Raw genomic sequence first — 13,017 nt, 5'->3', positions numbered from 1 at the left:
CCACCAGTCATGATGAGACGAACAATGTTTTCAGTATACGAAAAACTGATTGGTCATATTCCTGTTTGTTGACGGCTCCATGTAGCTATAGCATATATAAAACATCACACCAACAAAGTTACCACGGGCTGAGATGATGAAATGCATGACCCCTGTCTCAGGAGTATGTTGATGGAAATGCTGAGCAGGACACATCAGGACAATCCTGTGCCAGGTGATTTGTGTGCGAGATTACGGTTGCAAGCTCACTTGCCACTGGAGTCATGCTAGAGGCCAATGGATCAGTCATCAAGGATGCAAGCTAGTTGTGCGCAGCAAATAATGTGCAACACCTGGCAGAACTGAATGCAATGTTAAAAGGAGTTAACCTGGTGCTCCAGTGGCAAGCAAAGATTCTATATGTCAAGGCAGATTCAGCCTGTATTTACCAATGGGCAACAGATGCTCTGATGGAAGTTATGACTCAACATGAAGGCAGCCAAAAAATGCTGCTACAAAGACAGCTCAGCATGCTCATGGACTTGGTTAGAGAATATGGGTTAACAATAGATGCAGCACTAATAAAATCAAGCGACGATAAAGCTGACCAATTGACAAGAGTACTCAGTAAAGTAAAAACTGAAGTTAAGCCCATTCAACGTACCTGCACTGCCACATCAACTGAACATCAAGCAAATTGCATACATCCATCATCAGAGTGGACACCTTGACATAAAATGCACATTTTACTTTGCCAAATAAAAGGAACTAATTGCATTGAAAGATGATGTGCAAATGATGGTTAAAACCTGTGAGGCATGTCAGTTTATTGATCCTGTGCCAGTACACTGGTGCAAAGGGAGGCTTGATGTGAGGAACAATTGGAACAGGTTGGGTGTGAACATTATTAATTATGGCAGTGACTACTATCTTAATTGATTGTAGTCCTTCACAATTTGTGATATGGAAGTCCCTCCATCGGTAAGATTCACTAAGCATTGTACACCAGTTGGAGTCCATATTTTACAAGCGAGGCTGGCTTATCAAAATACTAACAGACAATGGCACTGCATTTACCAGCCAGCACTTTCAGCAGTTCCTGTAAGACTGGGGTGTGTGTGTCTCCAATTACAGTGTGCCTACGAACCAGGAGGAAATTGTGTGGCTGAAAGAAGTCACAGAAGTATGAAAACCATTGCAACTAGGAAAACATTGTTCCATACCAAACCTGGTTTACTGGTATAATGTCACACCAAAAGACAGTGTTTCAACATCTATGTCACCATCCAACGCCATATACACGTACAACATGTGGACTCTATGGTCAGCCCTGATCTACAAGAAGCCCAGGAGCAGTTACAAGTGAAAGATGTTATTTGGGTTAGAATCCCTTACAGCAAGTATATGAGCAAGTGCAGGATAGGCCGGATGACTGGAATTAACAATCCACACTCGGTCATGATTTATTGAATCTTTTACCATATAAAGAATTTGCGCTCTTGTCTAGTTGCTCATCAGAAGTGAACAACTGAACAGGCTAGGGTCAGTATCGATAGCTGATGTTTCTGACACTCGTAGCTCGATGATACACTGCCTGACAATGATGATGATGTTAGGCCACCCAAAAACAATCTTGGAGGTAATTCCCCCACGGAGGAAATTGTTGCTCCCTTCTTCTGCAGGAGCACCCAAATAAAGTGGCCTACACCCAGCTGCACTATTTATGATGATGACATCAGGAGGAATGTGGTGAAAGTAATGTAAAACATGACTCACACAAACGACGGCGCCTTTGTCTATCCTGTTGGGTGACGGAATCAAGGAAGGACAGAGAAAAGAATTTTGTCTATAGATGGCTTATTAATATACATATGGCATTAATTTGCATATGAGGACAATGACTGCTGTGAAAAAGAATGAAGGGGGAACACAGGGCAGTCTTCTTTTTTGGACAGTAGAGAGAGACAGGGAGAACAGTCGATTAGAGTTAAAGTTGAAGTTGGGAGTTGGCAAGAATGGAGTTTGGATGAATTATTATTATTGCTATTATTATTATTTTAAAATCTTAGTTCAATTCAGAATATAATGTGTTTAGCTTCTTTAAAATTTAATAAATTATCATGTTGTAATGAATGAGAGAATAATACATTCAGTGAATTGCTATGTTTTATAGCTTTTATGTCTATTGAACCCTTTCTCTGATCCTTATTGAGTTTCAACAATGTATATATGATGGCAATTATGACATGGAGCAGTATATATACTTGCATTAGATATGTGTTTGTTTTTAATATTTGTTTTATAGTTTGGTATGTAGTTTGTATTATTGGAATTCCCAGTTTGTTTAGAGCATTGCAAACTATTGTATAATTGGCGTGGATAAGTAAAATATTTGTATGGCTTTTTTCTTAGCATTTAACATAAAATATGTGGAATATTGCAATGTTTTCAAAGACTGTGTGATGTATTTGAATTCTTCGTCCAACAATAAAACAATTTCTAACCATGCTATATAAAGACAGTTTAAGAACTTTAAACTTTACAATAAATAAGTAGGTTCTTTTAAAACTATGACAATACATGTAACCCACTTTCTCTTTCAATTCTTTATACACATTTATAACGTCTTATTTTATTAATATTGTTATTGTATGCGATGCTTCATTGTTTCATCACCATTTTCATCCACCAATTTTTACTTAAGTAGAAGAGATAAGCAATTATCAAACTTTTCACACATTAATAAGTTTCACTACATGTTGAAAAGTACAAATTTATAAACAGTACAATGCTGTGTTTGGAGTGGAAACTGTAATATATGCTTTGTGATGTGGGTTCTTATTACTTTTTCTGAAATGAAATTACTTAGCTTTGTGGGTTGAAACAAATAAGCTATATTTATTTCTACACATACAAACAAACGACCTAATTAAAGAAGCAAGCTAAGTGGGGCTGAAATCAAGATGGGAAAATTTGGATGATCATTTTGATGACGATCCAAATCTTCCCATCTAGATTTCAGCCCCACTTAGTGATCAATCTGCTTCTTTTCATTTCAATTATTATTATTATTATTATTATTATTATTATTATTATTATTATTATTATTATTATTACTATTATTACTACTATTAATTATTATTATTCCTATGATTATTATTAGTTACTATTATTATTTTGTTTTTATTATTATTATTATTTATTTGTAGCTGTGACTAAAGGAAATGGCTGGGGTGATAAGCAAGAAGAGAGAAAAGCGAGTACTCACCAGAGGTTAATTTCAGCAGGTGCTTGGAGAAATAGTGTCAATTAAAATTTTTTATATATATATATATAAATATATATAAATATATATATGTGTGTGTGTATGTGAATATATAGTCAATGTTCTTAAAGAAAAAAAAAACTGAGTTCGTCGATGCACACACGTGTTCCAAAACTGGCTTCACACGCGTGTGTCTGGAAGGTTCCTTTTTCTGTGTGCAGGTGTGTGTGTGTTTCAGAATGAAATTTGGGATTCTGTATTGATTCTTAAAGTCACTTTTTTGTTGTTGTTACAGAATAGTTTTTAGACCAGATTTTTTTTTAGTCATTTATCTGGTGAGAATCACGTAAAAAAAAGTTTTGTTTTTCTTTTTTTCTCTGCTTATTTTTCTTGTTTGTTTGTTTTTGCCTTATTTAGCGTAAACCGTTTCACAAAAATAGCAAAAATATATATATTATCAGCATTTCTTGGAAAGCGGATTTACATATACTTTTTTTTGTAAGGTCTTACTGTAGTTTTAGAATAGCTTTTTCTTTTCTTTTTCTTTTTCTTTTACTTTGTCACGTTCTCATCGTTTTCTTTTCTTTTTTTTTTTCATTGAAGATTGTGTGTATATACGCACATCAGGCGTTCACCAAATAAAGGCGGTTACCATAGATTTTAACGACGTTTGAAAAAGGGTCACCATTTCGGCCGGTTCCCTTTTGGGGCACCTCTGACATTAGAGAGAGAACACGAGTGCTGAAAAAGAATTGTTGGGGAAAAGAAAACATCGGGTTATAATTAAGTGCGACGAGACTAAGTTTCCAAGATTTAGGGTTACAAAGAGGATAGTACATTTTCTTCGATAAAGTCTTTACCCAAGGAAACTGGTCTGTCGCATGTTGATGCTTCTATCGTTCCCACATGTCTGAGAGAGATTTCTTCTTTGTATCTCCCTCCAAAACAGTCCTCTATTCCGATTGGCTGAAACCTCTGGTGACGTTGAGAGAAGAAAGGAAGGGAAAAGTAGAAGAATAGGGAGAAAGAGAGAAATAAGGGAGGCATACCATAGCAGCATCATAGTAGTAGTTTACTACACGCAAAACACTGGAGAACAGTGGGCGGCCTACCAATTAGAAAGGGTTTGGAGCGTCTTACTAACATCTGTTTTCATTTTTTGTTTTTTTTCCCACCCGACGTCAATGAAATTATTTTTTTATAAAAATTAATTTGGGAATCTTAAGTAGAATGATCCCTGGTGTTAATGTGGTATTATGGTGATTGAAGACTCTCGCAAAGAATAGCTTAGACAGTCATAAAGTACAGTGACAAGCATGACCATAGATCACCCCCCTACCCACCCCCACATGGCCTTGTGCCTAATTTGTTTTTGAGAATTGTAAATATTCGGAAATAAATTTTTCAAAATTATCTATCTACATCAAATGAAATACAAAACATTTAAATAAATAACATATCCAGAAAACAGATAAACATCCATTCAAATTTTGAACAATATTTTATTTAAATGACGATAACCATGTCTAACAATGCAAGAGGATATCTCACACTAGTTGCCATGTATTTCAATCAAGTGGCAAATGCCATAGGGATGATAGATTCATGTGTTTTTAAAGCATAAAAATATCCCATTTACCTATGCAATCGGTGTATTGGCCATTCTTACAATCCAGACAGTCACATCAGCAAAACTCATTACAATTAAAAAATAAACTTATTTTTTTGACATCTTTTATTCTATAAAGTATATAGAAATACATTTGAAAAATGGTCAAAGATGATATATTTTTTAAAATATCAAAGAAAGAAATCTGTTGATACACATTTTTATAATGAAAACTAGTTTAGTAACAACTTAATTGATATATTAAAATAATAAAAAATTAAATTATATATAAAAAAACAATATTTCTCTTAATTTTTCTTTTCATAAATTCATATTGACATGAAGCTGATTTTCTAAATGTTAACCATAAAACAAAAAGTAAAATATAATAATTCTAGTTGCATGCAAATTTGACTAAAGGCATAAAAAAAACTAAAGAATCTTAAATTGTATGTAAAAGCTAAATGAAAAAAAAAACGGTTGCATTGCTTTTCAGGTGAAAACAAATGTAAGTTTCTCAAGACTAAATAGGAAACAAAAGTGACAAAAACAGATTTCCTTAATCAGAAAATAAACATTTTCGTCTCAGACAAATGCAAACAGCAAGGAAAACGAAATATTTCTAAATCAAACTGAAAACCATATTCCAAACCAATTAATGTTCATCTTATTGTGTTACATGAAGAAACAAAAAGAAAATTTAGGTTTCTTTGTAGATGATACTATACAGCAAAAAAAAAAAAGAAAAAAAAAAGAAAGAAAAGAAAACGTTTTTTCAATGGTTTCGGTTTATGTTAAGTTACAAGAAAAAAAGTAGACCTATATGCCTTCATGCAGATCTATGAAGTCAAAGCAAATTAATTGCTTTAGGAGTTGCAGCTGGAATCAGATTTTTTTTAATTTCAGAAATCAGAGTCCAGAACCCTGTTGGTATCATTAAATTCTTTTAATTTTGTCCATTAAAAACAAAAGATTGTTAAATTCACACCGCCTTAAAAACATGCAAGTCTATAAAATATATAATACCCAATAATACATTAGTGATGATTGATGAAAACCAAGAAACTGTAGTAAAGTGTTAAAACATTGATTATTGTATATTATATTATACTGTATATAAACTATTACTACTTAATATTAATTTGCTGATTAAAGGACTAAAATTGTAGAAGCTGTTACATTATTTGAGTGCTGATTCAAGAACCTAATCGAATAATTAGTTTACAAATTACAGCTACTTAAGTGAAACCACTGTTTTGAAATTCATGTGTTAATAAAGCATTGCTTTTTGATGGGAAAAATACTGTTCAAGCAAAGCAACGGCTTAATAAGTATATTCAGACTCTGCTCCATTGAAAATAATGATTAAGATATAGTATACTGACATTAAACACAATCATACAGACACAAATAATGCTGAATGTTTAAATCAGCTAAACATCAGAAAAGTTCATAAAATGTTTTGGACGATCACAAATTGAAGTCATGGGAGATATGAAAGCAATTGAAAATATCAAAAGGCAGAATGTATTTACCATTTTGCATAAACATTTGTCAATGAGAAAGCTGTATTCACAGTCGATCAAAAACAACGTATCTACAATTTTGAGTGGTTTGCAACTGTTTCAATGCAACAAAAAGGGATTTATACATGAATATGTGACAATGGATGAAACAAAGATCCACTACCAATGGTACTGGTGTCGTCCTGAACTTCAATAATACATATATAAATAAATATTATGCTCCTCTTTTTAAATTTTTTCTTAATCATGCACTTTGCTAGGGTTCATATCCCTGATACTAGAAAGATACACACACATATACACATATAACACAGTAGTCATTGACAGACTGTTTTGCTGTATCACAACTCTTCAGTGTGGCTAGACTAGCACCCATTCTGAACCAGAGTTTGAACTTACAACCATCAACTTGATAGTCGGCAGTTTTACCCTTTGGCCCATCAGATCGGTGCCTACAAATGTCTCTTTATTTAAACATTTGGCCACCACAATAAATAGAGGAGGTCGTTTATGGACACCGATCCCATGCTCGATTTGTTTATTTACATGAGCTTTGCATTACACTAAGAAGCAGCAGATGAACGCTTATGACAGTGTTCTACCCAAGGAAGGAGGCTTAAAATAGGGGCTTATATATATGTATATACAATGTATCACAAAAGTGAGTACATCCCTCTGATTTCTGCAGATATTAAAGTATATCTCTGCACTAATCAACACGGAGAAAATTACACTTTGACACAATGAAAAGTAGCTTGTGTGCCGCTTATATAACAGAGTCAATTTATTTTCCCCTCAAAATAGAACCATTAAAGCTAAACATCTGCCAACAAAAATGAGTACACCCTTTAGGGAAAGTTGTTAATATTAATATACACTATGTCAACTGTGAATATTTTGTGTGGCCACAATCATTATCCAGAACTGCCTTTACTCTCCTGGGCATAGAGTTTACCAAAGCTTCATAGGTAGCCACTGGAATGCTCTTCCACTTCTCCATGGCAACATCACAGAGATGGCAGATACTTGAAACTTTGCGCACCTCCACCTTCTGCTTGAGGATCCCCCAAAGATTTTCTACTGCTTGGTGATATGCTTGACCAGTTCATCACTTGTACCCTCAGCCTCTTCAGTAAAGCAGTGGTCGTTTTGGAGGTGTGTTTGGAGTCAATGTCATGCCATCATGCTTTGTTGTAGTATTTCACATGTTGGAGTTCGTTTCCCTCAATGAAATGTAACTTTCCAACACTTGAAGCACTCACGCAGCCCCAGACCATGACATTCCTACTACCATGCTTGACTGTAGGCATGACACACCTTTGTACTCCTCACCTGGTCTCCATCACACATGCTTAAAGCCATTGGAACCAAACAAATTAATCTTCATCATATGGGGCCTGGTTTCAGTAATATGTTTTGTTGACATGTCTTTAGCAAAGGTCCGTGGGCTTTCTTGTGTATCGTCTTCAGAAGAGGCTTCCTCCATGGGCCGACAAGCTGTGCACACCAATTTGATGTAGAGTGAGGCATATGGTCTGAACACTAATAGGCTGACCTCCAACTTCTTCAATCTCTACAACAATGCTGATAGCACTCCTACACTGATCTTTCAAAAAAGCATTTGGATGTGACACTCAGTATGTGCACTAATCTTCTTTGGACGACCTACACGAGGCATGTTCTGAGTGGATCCTAGTCTTTTAAAATACTGTATCATTTTAGCCACTGTGTTTCAGCTCACTTTCAGGGTGTTAGTAATTTTCTTGTAGTGCAACAATCCCTCGTTTAAGATCCTCAGAGAGTTCTTTGCCATGTGGTGCCATGTTGGAATTTTCAGAATTTCAGATGAGAGAGTGTGAGAGTTGCAGTACAAATTTGAAGACACCTACTACCTATGTATATATGGGATTATTAACACTAATGAGTCACATGACATTTTGGAGGAAAAACGACAAGCAGTACTCAATTTGGACATTCAGAGGTGTAGTTTCTTAGGTGTGTACTTACTTTTTTGGACAAGTGTTTAGCTTTTAATGGTTATATTTTGAATTATTTTGAGGAGAAAATAAATTAACTTTGTTATATAAGCTGCACACAAACTACTTTTCATTGGGTCAAACGTGTCATTTTGTCAGTTTTGTCCCATGAAGAAATATACTTAAATATCTGCAGAAATCAGAGGGGTGTACTCACTTTAGTGATACACTGTATATGAATTAAAAATGAAAATGTGGAAATATTGCACAGATTCAATAGAGAAAAAGCTAAAAGTGGCACATGATGAGAAGATCTATAATTTTGGAGAATATATACAGTGATATTTTGCTTTTTTGCCTGCTTTTACTAATACAACATGTACGTATATATATATATATATATATATATATATATATATATATATATATATATGCTTGTGTGTATGTATTTGTATGTTTTCCCCCTCTACATAAACTTAAATCTAGTATAGCCTATCACTATCGATATATTCCCCAAAATCACAAATCTTCTCAAATTTTCTTGTTATGTGCTACTTTTAGCTTTTTCTTTCTTGATAAAGCCCACACAACAGAGTTTTTAGACCTTCCACATTCTCATTTTTAATTCATACTGTTGGATTCATTTTATGCTTTTATTATCGTGTGTGTGTGTGTGTGTGTGTGTGTGTGTGTGATAACCTTATCTAAAATATTTTATATTCTTATTTTACTCAATTTTCTGTTCTAAAATAGAACATTTCAACTACAACATTATAGGGAAAATGTTAAAATACAGGAAATTTATCCTAATAAACGAAAACAAACAGATGAAATTAAAATTTCTTTCGATAAAGGCTCTAAATTTAATTTACGTTACATATATTTTAACTCTTGAGATTATCTAAAAATTATTGCATAACTTATGATTTTTTTTGAAAGTATGTATGTTTACAATAAAATATCATTTGAAAAGTAATAAATAATTTATAGTCAAACAAAACTCATTTCTTTTACAGAGGAAAAACAATACTAATAAGTTGGTACCATCCTAAACTCAATCTAAAAAAGCAAAAGTCATGACTATGGTAACGCTGGCCTGGTAACTGCTGTGATTGCCATAGGAACTGATCTATACTAGTTAGCAAAAGGAAAAAAGAAATGAAAGAAACACGGGCAGAAAAAAAGAAAGCATGCTCACTACAAGATAAAAGCATTTGGATAGTGCAACTCTCACCTTAAGCCATTTCTCGAAGGTATCACTCTGTTATAGAATGGGGAAACATCAGAGAATATATATACATATTTTTTATGGATGAAGAAGGAAAAAAGAAGAAACGTGTAAGAATGCTACAATCATACAATGATCGTGATGAATATTGATACAATGATTTTTAGAGATGGCTCAGAAAAGAGCATATGTTTGATCAGAAAAATGATATGTAAATTAGAAGCTATATATAATCATAAACAAATAACAAATAAAAACAAGAACATAATTTGGCATTGAATGAACACAAATATTTAATTATTTAAGCAACCCTTTCACCTTTATTCTAAGAATTTTCTTAATCAAGGACAATATAAGAGAGAAGAGACGTTTCAATGAATGACATTTTTAAAAGGCAAGTACACAATGTCATAAGTATAAATACATAAGTGTTACCTTACATTACTTTAAATACAATCAGGTTTTGGAAAACACTTTCTCATAAGCATGAAATAGCTAATATATATCAAACATCATAACTTTGATTTTACTAAAGGTATATTTTAAAAGGTTTTATTGTTAAGAGTTATCTCAGATCTTTTTTCACAACAGTAATACTAACATTCTATCAACCATATAAAAAAGTACAAACAAAAACATGAGTTTGAATAAAATTATACATGTAATCAAAAATTGTTAATAAAAATAATTTGTTATATTCAACTTATCAGATCTATTTAACATTTCTTTCTTTAATTAGGAAATAAAAATGTTTGAAAATTATCTAACAAAAATCATTTAAAGTATAATGACCTTTTTTGTGCTCTGTATTATGAATTGTCATTGTTCAGGGATCTTTTTATTTTCATTTTATTTCTACTTTTTATTCTTTTTAACTATGCCATTTTTGTTACCATTTTTTTAAATAGGACTTTTAAAGTTAAATTTAATTATGGTATAGTTTCATCATTAATTTAATTAATTGTTATAAAAATTATAACTAATTTTGTTAAAGCAATGCTGGATGTAAATAGCTCCCAAAAGCAATTGTTGAATGTAAATAGCTCCCAAACTTTTAATACATATGGTTTTGCCAACAATTTTAAAGCCAGAAATAACTTTCTATTTGACAGTTTGAATATTTTCAAATTTTGAAGAATCATTAAGTAATTTATTCATTTTTTCTTTTTTTCTTTAACTATTTGCACAAAATTAAAATATCTGACTTGTTTACAAAGAAATTGAAATACATTGGATATAATTTTATAATTAAATGATACTTTAAATAGAATTTAAAAAATTTTTGTTTTATCTTAAGCTATTACTAGAATGACACAATTCTCCTTTTCTACTAAAAATGCTATTGTTATATACACGGTGACTATTGTGGATTAAGTTTAATTGATGTTACAAAGAAAAAAGGGCCTTCAAATTCAATGAAGTTGGGAGCTACAATGATGAGATTTTTTCACTTAGGCAGATTCTGGAACAATACTGGTTTTATCAACAGGTGACTGTTGTGTTCGATTTCAGTGCATTATTCGACTCAGTTGATTGAGAGAGTCTTTGGGAGATCATGAACCATGATAGATTTCCACCCAAGCTTCTTAATCTTCTGAAGGCCTATTGTTCATACACCTGCACAAAGGTCTGTTGTTATTTCCATAATACAAATTCTCCAATGTACAGATTTATGTCCACTAAGGCCATGTCTTTCTCCTATCTTGTTCAACTACATTATTGACAGGATTCTTGATCAGAGCATAATAGGGTTTGCTGGTGTGCAAGTCGGGCATAATCATTCAGTTATTACCATGGACTATGCAGATAATGTTACCATTCTTTTCAAAATATACTCCAACAGTCATTGAACTGTTTCACTTATTCAATAATGGTTCCGCTAAAATAATACAGACACAACTGGAAAGAGTATAGGTGGCTAACAGAAACTTTGTTTTAGTGGTGGTGTTGACATGAACACCACTACCAAATGTGTCAGTATGATACTAAATGTTTTTAAAACAAAGATTCTGTTAGCCTTTTTTCGATTGAATCTCTATCATTCTAGCGGAACCATTGTTGAATAAATTAATCAATTCAAGTATCTTTGCTCAGCCTTTACAGCCACAGGGCAAAGTAAGAATTAGATTTCAATCCATATTGATTGCATCCACACAAACTTTATACCGCATGAAGAATAGATTGTTGTCTCTGCAAGAGATAAACCTCTAAAAAATTGAGGATATACTAAGCACTAATACACACAATATTGTATGGCTGAAAAACCTGGTTTTTGTGCAAAGAAGATGTTCACACACTCAATATCGTTGAAATGTACTGCTGTTATAAAGTACATAGTTACAACTACAACTGACTATGAAACTGTGCGTGTGAAACATGCAGTTCCATAGGTCTGTATCCATTAATAAAGGTTCTGATGCTTAAACTTAAAGTACAGTCTTGTATTCTTTCTCTACATTTGTTTCACTACATGGGGTAACGAAGTGGAATTTTTTCTTTCTTTTTTTCCCCAAACAAATAAACATTTTGTGGACACTTTTACACATTTGGCAAACCATACTATACTTTGGATTCTTGTGTTTAAATCTCTTTGCATGGAATAAACATTTTATTGACCACATCATGCCCCAAACAAACTCACAACTTGGATATTTTTACACATTCTTTGGCAATTAATGTGACATAGGCAATTCCACCATGAGCAAATATGGAAATGAATGGTGATTTTCAAGAGAACTGGGCCTTTTTCAAGCTAACATGGGGAAATTATGTGGGTGCAATGGAAATTGAGAAAAAAGCAACAAATATACAAGTAGGAACTCTTGGTAATTGGTAAGGAACAGACACTAAAAAATTTTGGAAAGACTCAGAAACCATTTTTCAACCAAACAAATAAAATATCATAGAATAAGAGATATTATGAAGTGTATAACTATAGCTACAACTGATTACAAAACTGTGTGTGAAACACACCCAGCTCTGTACGTTTGTATCTTTCCGGTGCAGCACAACCTTATATTTTCTTTCTATATTCACTTCCCTACAACTGCAAACCCATCTTATATATCTGTATCTCTGACCAAATCCCAAGTCACACCATCCCTGCAAGATGCAACACCACTTGCATTACAGAAACTCTTCTGAAATAAAGACTGGCTGGTTTGGTCTGGCTTGATGAGAATTTCATTTGCAATTTGGTAGACCCAATTTCACCCATCGTTCAAAGGAAGAGTAAGAATAGACAACGTTGAAGTCAGACATGGAACTGGTGGAACCGAGAATGGCTGAAGTATGCTAATCAACATGGGTGATTTGCTTTGACATGGAATGTGATAAACTTATTTGGAGTTGGCTCAACCTTCCATACCCAAATGTGAATGCCATTACAGTTAGTTATTGTAATGTAACTAATATTCTGTAACAATACAAAAACA

The 13,017-nt window shown here is 33.1% G+C and overlaps 1 protein-coding gene across 5 annotated transcripts in view; it reads right to left on the bottom strand.

Moving 5' to 3' along the window:
* The window catches only part of LOC145286018 (intermembrane lipid transfer protein VPS13A-like), a 965,259-nt gene that overhangs the window by 660,212 nt on the left and 292,030 nt on the right, over positions 1-13,017 (bottom strand). For 4 of the 5 annotated variants that reach the window (XM_080134633.1, XM_080134635.1, XM_080134636.1 and 1 more), the window contains exon 21: positions 9,590-9,616. The exons of the other annotated variant lie outside the window; for it this stretch is intronic. In XM_080134633.1, the coding sequence (XP_079990759.1) occupies positions 9,590-9,616 (27 nt within the window). The remainder of the gene's footprint in view (positions 1-9,589; positions 9,617-13,017) is intronic. 5 annotated transcript variants of the gene reach the window in all.

The sequence above is a fragment of the Euprymna scolopes genome, chromosome 10, assembly GCF_053919585.1.
Source record: "Euprymna scolopes isolate OS-2025 chromosome 10, ASM5391958v1, whole genome shotgun sequence".
Lineage (NCBI taxonomy): Eukaryota > Metazoa > Mollusca > Cephalopoda > Sepiida > Sepiolidae > Euprymna > Euprymna scolopes.
The sequence above is the reverse complement of the archived record's forward strand: the minus strand, read 5'-3'. Positions and strand labels throughout refer to the sequence as shown.